The sequence below is a fragment of the Lemur catta genome, chromosome 19 (genome assembly GCF_020740605.2).
Source record: "Lemur catta isolate mLemCat1 chromosome 19, mLemCat1.pri, whole genome shotgun sequence".
NCBI classification, from domain to species: domain Eukaryota; kingdom Metazoa; phylum Chordata; class Mammalia; order Primates; family Lemuridae; genus Lemur; species Lemur catta.
This window is the reverse complement of record NC_059146.1, coordinates 25,923,332-25,934,057: the sequence shown is the minus strand read 5'-3', so window position 1 is coordinate 25,934,057 and position 10,726 is coordinate 25,923,332. Positions and strand designations below refer to the sequence as shown.

At 52.2% G+C, this 10,726-nt stretch overlaps 1 protein-coding gene across 1 annotated transcript; it reads right to left on the bottom strand.

The window, feature by feature from the left end:
• Positions 1–5,875: 5,875 nt before the first annotated feature.
• NANOS2 (nanos C2HC-type zinc finger 2) lies at positions 5,876–6,292 on the bottom strand. The gene has a single exon (XM_045531380.1). The coding sequence runs from the start codon at positions 6,290–6,292 to the stop codon at positions 5,876–5,878; it is 417 nt and encodes a 138-aa protein (XP_045387336.1).
• Between the last annotated feature and the right edge of the window lie 4,434 nt (positions 6,293–10,726).

Below are 10,726 nucleotides of genomic sequence, written 5' to 3'. Positions count from 1 at the left end.
CTTGCCTCTCTCCCTCCCCTCTTTGGGCCCCGCCTCCGGCCGCCCAGCTCGCCAAGGCGCACGCGCGCCTGGCGCCCGTCCGCCCCGGCGCCCTCACCGCCGGGGTTTCCTTCCCGCCTCCCCCAGCAGGGCGCAAGCGCAGTAGCCCTCCGCCGGGCTCTCCCCCAGGCTGCAGCTGCGCAGCCGCACGATTTGCGAGGCGCTTGAGCTCTTGTCCCCGGTGCCACCACGGCGCACGCGCAAAACTCTGTCGCGCGCAGGAACGTCCCTCGCTCCCGGCTGGTCGTAGTACCCGGGCCTCGGTCCCCGCGCAGGCGTAGCAATCCTCGGAGGAGGCGGGAGAGATGCTCCAGAGCGCGCTAGGACCGAGCGGCGTCCCGGCCCCTCCCAGAGTCTTCTAGACCACCCCGCCTTCTAACTACGCTCTTGTCTCTTTCTTTTAGAGTAAGGGGAGGAAGGCAGCGCTTTAGGGAAGCGCTTCGTGTCCATGGCAACTGCGTGGGTGGGGGGGGGGCGTAAGATAACAGCGTCGTCTCGTGTCATCCCCGCCCCTGCGCTAGGCCACCCGAGAACTGTTAACTACCTCTTACCCGCAGAGGCGGGGCGCCCTGGGGCTATCCTGCCCTAGGCGGATGCAGTAACCATAGCAACCCAGCAACCTTCCAATCAAGCCTGGGTGGGGCCCCCTCAGTCCACACCTTTACTTCGTGGCGCGGGGAGGGAGATCAGAAGGGAGAGTTTCTTGGGTAGGGAGGGTGATCCTGGCTCTGGCACGACTTTAAGCAGATGTGAAGAACACCGGCTGGGTGAGCTGGATAGGAGGACGATGGAGTTAAGTCTGGCTGAAAAATTTGTTGTTTAGCATCCTCCCAGAGTCCTCAAGGTTATTCGACAAAAAATGCTTCATTCATCTATTCAACAGATATTTATGAACGCTTACACAGTTCCCGGTGCAATGAACGTAAAAGGCAAAAATCCCGAGCCTCATAGAGCTCATTTTTTAGTTGTGAAAAACAGACAAAAAACAAAATAAATAAGATGTGTACATGAGAAATTGATAAGTATCATAAAGAAAATGGAAGTAGGCAAGGGAGTTGAGGATGGAAGAGTGTGTGTGTGTGCGTGTATGTGTGTGCAGCTAATGTTAAAATAAGGGGCCAGCAGAGGAGGCCTCCCTGAGCAAGTGCAGCCAGAGATGGGGCTGGGCCTGCTGTGTTCCAGCAACAGCCAGGAGGCCAGTGGGGCTGGAGGGGAGGGTGCTGGGGAGAGTAGGAGCCAGATGGTGCAGGGCCTTTTGGGTCACTGTCAAGACTTTGACCTGTACTCTTTGTGAGGTGAGAGCCACAGGGGCCATGGGAGAGCCCTAAGCAGAGGAGGGGTGTGATCTGACTTTGGTTTTAGTGGGGTGCTGACTTTAGGGAGTGAGGGTGGAAGCTGGGTGCCCAGTGAGGAGGAGACTACCGGGGTTCAGGTGAGAGGTGAGTTGAAATGGAATTGGATGTGGGATGTGAGAAAAAGGGAGGAGTTGAGGATGACTCCAGTGTGTTTGACGTGAGTAACAGGAATGGAACTGCCTGAATTGAAGCTGCAGGAGGATCTTGAGTTCAAGTTTGCCCAAACTTGAGATGCCCATCACTTAACCAAGTACACATGTTGGTAGGCATTTGGATGTTTGAGCCTGGACTTCAGGACAGAGGTCCAGTCTTGAGATATAAATTTGGGAGTTGTCAGTGCATAAATGACATTTAAATCCATACGACTAGGAGAGGTTACAAAGGGGAGCAGATGTAGATAGGAAAGCAGTTCATGAGGCTGGGTGCAATGGCTCATGCCTGTAATCCCAGCATTTTGGGAGGCTGAGGTGGGAGGATCATTTGAGGCCAGGAGTTCAAGACCAGCCTGAATAACATAGTGAGATCCTGTCTCTACAAAAAATTAAAAAATTAGCTGGGCATGGTGATGCACTCCTGTAGTTTACACCCAGCTACTTGGGAGGCTGAGGCAGGGGGATCGCTTGAGCCTAGGAGTTCAAGGTTGCAGTGAGCTATGATTGTGACACTGCACTCTAGTCTGGGTGACAGAGTGAGACTCTGTCTCTTAAAAAAAAAAAAAAAAGAAAAGAAACGAAAAGAAAAGAAGTCCATGGTTCCAGCCTGGGGCACTCCAATATAGAGGGCTGGGGCAGGAATCAGCAAAGGAGACTGAGCAAGAGCAGTCAGGGAAGTGGGAAGAGAACCGGGGCTGTGTGCTGGCCTGGAGGCCAACTGAAGGGTGTCACCAAGGGGGAGGGAAAGACCAATGGTGCCAAATGCTGCCTAGAGGCCAAGTTCAATGAAGACGAAGAACTGATCACTGGGGCTAACCATACGGAAGTTATCAGTAATCTTGCAAAGAGCAGTTTTCCTCCCAAACATGTCTATATTGGGGGGAAACAATTCAACCCATATCACCCATTGAGCACCTTGTACTCACCTTATCCTAGCTGACCCTCTACCCCACCTGGGACCAGGCACAGAGACCTGGATGTCACTGAGACATCTCCCTTCCCAGGGGCGTCCGGGGGCAGGGGGCATCCAGGATGCTGCTGGCTGCATGGGAGTCTGGGCTGAGGGGGCCTTGGGTCTCCATGTGTTCTGGAGGTCGTGAGAAGGCTGGGGGTGGGGACCCCAGGCAGACGCATACGGAGCTCTGCATCTGTGACATTAAGAAAAAAGTAGGCCGGGCGCGGTGGCTCACGCCTGTAATCCTAGCACTCTGGGAGGCCGAGGCGGGTGGATTGCTCGAGGTCAGGAGTTCGAGACCAGCCTGAGCAAGAGCGAGACTTTGTCTCTACTAAAAAATAGAAAGAAATTATCTGGCCAACTAAAATATATATATAAAAAAATTAGCCGGGCATGGTGGCACATGCCTGTAGTCCCAGCTACTTGGGAGGCTGAGGCAGTAGGATCACTTAAGCCCAGGAGTTTGAGGTTGCTGTGAGCTAGGCTGATGCCACGGCACTCACTTTACCCCGAGCAACAAAGTGAGACTCTGTCTCAAAAAAAAAAAAAAAAGAAAAAAGTAATACTACTTGACAACCACCATTTGTCTTCTCCAGACCTCTCCTCTGGACCCAGATCCAGGTGTTCAGCAGCCTCCTGGTTGCTCCACCTTGGATGGCCCCAGGCTCTAGACATCCTTCACATCCCAGACTGACCTCAACATCTTCCCAGTCTTGCTTTTTCAGGCCTAAAGCTGCCTCCAGCCCCATTGTAATCCTCCTGGGTGCCGAAGACACTGCCCTGTTGCTCTCCATGCACTGCCCACACCTCGTGAGAGCTCTGTCCCTTCAGTGCACTCCTCGCCATCTCGGGGGCAGAGAAAGAGGCCACTTCCTGCCTCCTGCAGCCCCTTGCTGGGATTATAAAGGGGCGATCCTCCCTCCAGGCGGACAGGGCGGCACACAGGAGATTCTGGCCCCCATGTGCTCTTGGGCTCAGCCTGCCCCGCGGCACACCACAGCTCTGGGTGTTTTTTTCTACTGGACGGTTTAACTTGGGAGTCTCTGTTGTGGGCAGAGCTGCATTTTGGGAAAAGGAACTTGTAAGCAAGGTCTTTGGTTCTCTATGTACCTAACGTGAGTATGAGGGGAGTCCATGGGTGGATTTTGGAGTCTGAGAACACATAATAAAGGTCAAGTTCTCGCCAAGGTCTGCAACATGCTGAACTGTCTGCCCGCCCGGTCTGCCTCTCTGATTTTCTCTCTTACTCAACTGGACTCCAGCTTATTCTGCGAACCCGCCAGGGCCTTTGAACTTGCTCTTGCCACTGCCTGTGATGCCCTTCCTCCAGATCCTCCAGGGTTTTCCCATTCCTTCTGGACTCTGCTCCAGTGTCACCGCCACCTGACCATGCTGTATAAAACAGCGTCTCCATAGGGCTCATACTTGACAACATATATTGATCGATCAATTGTCAGTCCCCCCTGCCACTAGAATGTCTGCTCTGTGAGGGCAGGGACCACTGTACCCCCAGTGCCTAAAATAATGCCTTGCACAAAGTAGGTGTTTGATAAATCTTTGTGCAACAATGGAATAAAAGAAATCCGGATATTATGTGCAACATTTAGTGCATCTAAGTGTTTCCCTGGGTTGGGGACCATATTTTCAACACCTCCCCAATGGGGTCCGGGAGTCCAGAGTTTAAGAACTACCAAAAAATCAGTCCTGGGAGACCCGTGGCCCACGAGGGCAGGAGAAGAACACATCCCCACTCCCAACAGGGTAAGAAAAGGGAATCTGGGCCGGGCGAGGTGGCTCACGCCTGTAATCCTAGCACTCTGGGAGGCCGAGGTGGGAGGATCACTGGAGGTCAGGAGTTCGAGACCAGCCTGAGCAAGAGCGAGTCCCCGTCTCTGCTAAAAATAGAAGGAAATGATCTGGACAGCGAAAAATATATAAAATTAGCTGGGCATGGTGGCGCATGCCTATAGTCCCAGCTACTTGGGGGGCTGAGGCAGACGGATCGCTTGAGCCCAGGAGTTTGAGGTTGCTTTGAGCTGGGCTGACACCATGGCACTCTAGCCTGGGCAACAGAGTGAGACTCTGTCTCAAAAAAAAAAAAAAAAAAGAAAAGAAAAAGAAAAGGGCATCTGGGGCCAAGGCGGAGGCTGGGGGAGCACTTGGGAACCAGCCCACAAGCTGGAGGATGTACGGGAGCAGGTTGGGAGAGGAATCCAGGGCCCCTTCTTCCCCCCCCCTCTTCCTGTGAGTTAGGGCAAACACAGCTCCGGCTCCCTCCCGGGGGCTCCTAGGTCAAAGCCGCGTGAGAAGGCAAAAACAGACACAGTGATTGCAAACACAACTAGAAACGCTCTTTATTTACCAGAGCTCAACACCGGGGCCCCCCAACCCTGAGCCCAAAACCGAATAACTTAAAATCTGACTGGGGCTTTTCTTTTCTTTGCCCCTTAAATAAAATCTAGGCCATGGCCACTCCCCTTGGGGCACTCAAACCCCTTTCCTGTGGGAGCTTCATCAACTTAAATGTTAGAGGATAAAAAACACAGGAGGAAAAAAAAACGACCTTTAGCCAACTATCATGATTTGGGGGTGGGTGGATGGGAGGCTGCGAAGAGATGGGCACCTCTCGCCGGGGGAAAGGACTCATGGGTGCTTTGGGGTTGGGGGCAGGAGCAGAGTGCAATGGGCTGAACCTTGGGAAGAACGAGCTGCGGGCGTTGGAAGGTGTCAGCTCACAGCTCAGCCCCAGGTCTCCATCGCAGCTGAGCCTGCAAAGATTTGGTGCCCTCCACTGCACCCCGCACCCCACTCCTGATGGTTGGGGTGCTGAGGGCAGGGAAGGAAGGAGCCAGTGTGGTCCACGATCACGCTGTGGGTCTGCAGGTGGGTGAAGAGGGTGGAGAATCTCAAGTGGGCATCCCATCTTGAAGTTCTGCAGGCAGGTCTGAGCCAGCCTTGCTCCAAATTCTGAGGGCTGGCTTGGGACAGCACCATGGGGTCCCAGAAGTCCAAGGATCCAAGGAATGGAGAAGTCAAAAGGGCAGTGCCACTGTCCCCAGCAGGCCCTGGAAGTACTAAAGATCCATGAACCGTGGCCCTGAGGGTGCCACAGGGCTGTGCAGTTAAAGGGGCAGGGCTCCCACTGCACCAAGGATCCACGACACCCACAGCCCCGACTCCACGGGCTGAGAGGTCCAAGAGGCAGGGTGGGCCTGGCTCCCAGCAGCCTTCACCATCTCAGGATCCAGCAAGGATGGAGCTCTGGGAGCCAGAAATTCCAAAGGGCTGGGTGAGTCAGGGAGAGGGTTTAGGGACATGCCAGGGACTGAGCCAGGAGGGGCAGGTGTGTGGGGGTGGCTGGCACCTCACGGTCCTCAGCGCTTGACCTTGCGTCCGGCCGAGTTGCGCCCGCTGCGGCGGTACAGAGACTGCTGGCCACCGTTGAGCGGGCAGTACTTGAGCGTGTGGGCCTGGCCACCGGTGGCCCCGCACACGGGACACACGTAGTGCCTCAGGATGGGACACACCACCACGCCCTCAGGTGTCTTCAGCTGGTGCGAGGAGTAGACGTGGCGGGACTCCCCGTTGTGCTTGCAGAAGTTGCACAGGGTGGCTGGGCCCCCGCGGGCCCCCGGGCCTCCGAGCCCCTGATCTTGCTCCAGCTGGGGTCTGGGACTTGGTTCCCCAATCTCTTGGGCTTCCAGCCTTTGCCTCCGACTCTGGATCAGCATCAGGACCACCTGGCTCAGGTTGAAGTAGTCCCTCCACATGTCAAAGGGGGGCAGCTGCATGGCACCAAGGCGGGGGTGCCGGGCGGCTGCAGAGGGGCTGGGGCTGGGGGCCGGGGGCAAGAGCAGCAGACATTTGCTGGAGCAGAAAGGAGCTGCACCCCCTCTTTTATATTCCCCAGAGACTCTTCTAAGCAAAGGTGGAGCTTAGAATTTAAAGGGCCCACTCCCTGCCCTTGACCCCCATCTGATTCTAGCCATCTACTAGAAATGGAAAGAGGTCACCCCTTGGTCTCTGATCCCTGCTCTGCCTCCATGGTGCTCTGTGTCTTCCAGAAAGACTCTTCCACTCTCTGGGCCTCAGTTTCCCTATCTGTTCAAGAAGGTCAATGTCTACAAATATCCCCCACACTAGGCTGGAGGGGCTGCTCTCTTCATATACTCTAGAGATTTCTAATAATAATAACAGCAAGGGTACTATGAGCCAGACTCTGTGCTGCACAGGTACCTGCATGATCTGATTTAATCCTCACAATAGCTCCATGACAGAAACACAGTTATGGTCCCATTTCATAGATGAGTAACTGAGGCTCAAAGAAGGAAGCCCATGGGCCCGGAGTCACATAGCATGGAAGTAGCAGAACTGGGTCTGTGGGACTCTAAAACAAGTGTTCCTTCTATCTCGTTTGGATCAAAACTTTCTATTTCATCACATCCTAAACTAGGAGCTCCTTATTCAATAAATTTTTGGGGGGTGCATACTATGGTGCTCAGTGTTTTATAAACCTGATTTCTTTGAACTTCATACTCACTCAAGGAGGTGGATACTATAATTTCCATTTTACAGAGGACTACATGAGGCTCAGAGAGGCTAAGGAATGTACTCAAGGTCACACAGCAGAGAAATGGCAGAGCCGGGTTTCATACCCATTCTGGGAACTGAAAATGGAAGTTAGAAGCAGTATAGGACCTTGGCATGGGACAGTCTCCCTTAGAATGCCCTCCCTTGGCCCCATCCATTGTCCCAAATCCTTCCTGGCCTTTGGGACCAAGCAAAAGCCTTTCCTCCAGCCCACTCCACCTCCAGGGATGCTTCCTCCACCCATGGTCTACACTGGTTGCCTTGATACTCAACACATAGCCATTGAGGTCCCATGCTGGGTGCTGGAAATTCAGCTATGATCCAGGCTATCTCCTGCCGGCTTCCTTAGCAATGAGTCCAGTGTGAAAACCCTAGAGCTCAAAGACTTGATTACCTGTGAACAAGGTGTTCTGGGCGTGGCTTGGCTGGGGAATGTGACCTGGAAGCTAAGACCATAAAGAAAACCTTCTAGGAAGAGGAACACAAGATATGGAGACCCTGAAGTTTGGGAACACAAAGGGGCTGGAGCGGCCACAACTCGGAGTCAGCGTCCTACTATGAGGCCAGCATGGTTTGCAGGGGCTGGGTACCATCAGACGGTGGCTTTCCCTTTGGGTGCGTTTTGGAGTTGGTGGAGGTGCTTTGAGTTTGTCACAGTGACTGGGGGTGTGACTAGATCTGGTTGGCAGTGTCAGATATCTCAGCAGTCCACACGGTAACCAAAACCTGTCCTGGGCCCCACTTAACTTACCAATGTCCCACACACTGGACACGCGTGTAGGTAGAAAAACCCATTTATGATTATCTGAATCCAGAACCTAGCTGTGTTTTACATGGAAACACTAAGTGCCTTTTGCAATATTTTAAGATAACACTAACTTTTCCTGGAATGCAATCACTGTGTTCATGGTGGCCTGCAGGTTCTTGAGTTGGGGGGAACTTTATCTAGTAATTCAACATTTCTAGAAGCCGCAACCCTCAGACAATGCTGATTGTGGTATGTTTCCCCAAACAACGCACCGTTTGTTCCTGTGCCATTCTTGGTGAATCTACACAGACAGGCTAGTGTCTGCCTCATGAGATGATTTTTGGAGTGGCCGGGCCTGAGCATTTATATACTAAAATAGATGTTATTTTATTATCAATTGCTGTCTTTTTATTTTTCCTTTGTAGTTAAGACACAATGTTCATTTTTTTATTATTTTTAATTATTTTTAATTTTAGTTGTCCAGCTAATTTCTTGCTATTTTTTTAGTAGAGACAGGATCTCACTCTTGCTCAGGGTGGTCTCGAACTCCTGAGCTCAAACGATCCACCTGCCTCGGCCTCCCAGTGCTAGGATTAAAGGCGCAAGCCACCACGCCTGGCCCCGATGTTAATTTTTTTTTTTTTTTTGAGACAGAGTCTCGCTCTGTTGCCTGGGCTAGAGTGAGTGCTATGGCGTCAGCCTAGCTCACAGCAACCTCAAACTCCTGGGCTCAAGTGATCCTCCTGCCTCAGCCTCCCGAGCAGCTGGGACTACAGACATGCGCCACCATGCCCAGCTAATTTTTTTCTATATATATTTTTAGCTGTCCAGATCATTTCTTTCTAGTTTTAGTAGAGACGAGGTCTCACTCTTGCTCCGGCTGGTCTCAAACTCCCGACCTCGAGCGATCCTCCCGCCTTGGCCTCCCAGAGTGCTAGGATTGCAGGCGTGAGCCACTGCGCCCGGCCACCAATGTTAATTTTTGAGAATCAAATTTGTGTGTTGGTGGGCCGGTTACCTATGAGTTTAATTGCAAGGTCCCAAACGGGCATTTCAAAATGGTGTCTAAAGTGGGTGTTGGGTCTTATGGGGTGAAGATGTAGGCCAAGGTCAGCTTGTTGCTCTTTACCTTTAGAGCAAAAGGGAGCCACTGAAGGGTTTAAGCAGGGGAGGGACATAATGGGAACCGTGTTTTAGGAAGGTCCTCTGGCTGCTGTTGATGGAATGGGGACACTGCGTCTGTCTCCCCATCTCACGCTGTCACTGTTTGGTCAGGGAGCAAACTGTTGAGAACTCCCTGATGGCAAAGGCCATGTCCTGCTTCCAGAAAGGGCTTGATAAATGCTCACTGGGTGAATGCATTTGTCCATGTGGATGGGCTCATGCTTGTGAGGTGACAAAAGGAGGAATTTGTAAATGTCCCTGGGAAGATCTCCTTGTGATGTGACTTCTCAGCTTTCTGTAATTTCCTTGTGCATTAGTCATTTGGATAATGACTTGTTCGATGTCTGCCTTCCCTGCTGATCTGCAAGCCCCCAGAGGTCAGGGCCAGGGCTGTCTTGGTCACTGATGTGTCCCCAGCATTGCCCAGCATAGGGGTGGGCACAGACTAGGGGACGTTAGCAGAACGAGTGAATGGAGAAGGGTAACTTGACTCTCCAGACAATGTGAAATCTCCTTGTTCTAAATGCCCACAGGCCAATAACACATCTTTCATGTGGGTGATTTCTGTGTCTTGAATGCTTACGATGTTCTTCACTGCTTAGCTCCAATGTCGTCTCCTCCTCCAGGAAGCCCTCCCTGACTCCCAGGCTGGGCTAGCTGACTTCTCTGTGATTCCATCCCAGCCTTGCTCACTCTGACTCATCACTGACTCAGGACAGGTCTGTTCAGTGTGAGCCCATGAGGGCAGGGCCTGGGCTGTTCTCACAAGGTCCTTTGTGTGCCTCGTGTCATTTGTCCCTCCCTGCTTCCTGGAGTTAAGTACAGTAAGTCCTATGTCTCTTTGGGTTCCACATCCACAGATTCAAGCAACCATGGATTGAAGATGTAGTTAGGCCTAGGATGGTTGTGTCTGTACTGGACATACACAGACTTTTCTTTTTCTTGTCATCATTTCCTAAGTGATACAGTATAGCAACTATTTACATAGCATTGACACTGTATTAGGTATCACGAGTAATTGAGAGATGCCTTAAAGTTTATGGGAGGATGTGCATAGGTTATATGCAAATACTACACCATTTTTAAAATTTATTTTAATTTTTGGAGATAGAGTCTCTCTCTGTCACCCAGGCTGGAGTGCAGTGGCATGTAATCATAGCTCACTGCAGCCTCAAACTCCTGTGCTCAAGCCATCCTCCTGCCTCAGCCTCCTGAGTCTTGGGACCACAGGTGCGTGCCACTACGCCTGGCTAACATTTTGTTTTTAGAGAAGGAGTCTCACTATGCTGCTCAGGCTAGTCTAGAACTGGCCTCAAGCGATCCTACTACTTTAGCCTCTGGAGTAGCTGGAATTACAGGCACAAGCCACTGTGCCCCGCTAAGAGTCCCATTTTACAGATGATCAAAGGGACACTCAGAGAAGTTCAAGGCCTTGTCCAGTGACATGGACAGGAAGTGGGAGTCTGGATATCAAACCCAGGGCTGTGTGACCCAGACTCAGGACATCCTCCCACCCCCTGTGAGCCAAAGGCCTGCCTCAGTGGTCAACAGAAAACAGCAGCGCATGGGAGGACTTGCTAGATATAGGGACAAACTGAGGTGGGAAACCAGAGAGGAAGTGGGTATCTGAGTCACACAGCTTTTCACGGAGGGAACAGATGACACCTATTGGCCCATGAGGACATACTTAGAGGCAGAAGATGGTGGTGGTAAGTGCTTTCTA

Coding starts and splice junctions, on each gene's coding strand:
- NANOS2 (XM_045531380.1), bottom strand. CDS start 6,292: ATGCAGCTGCCCCCCTTTGACATGTGGAGGGACTACTTCAACCTGAGC.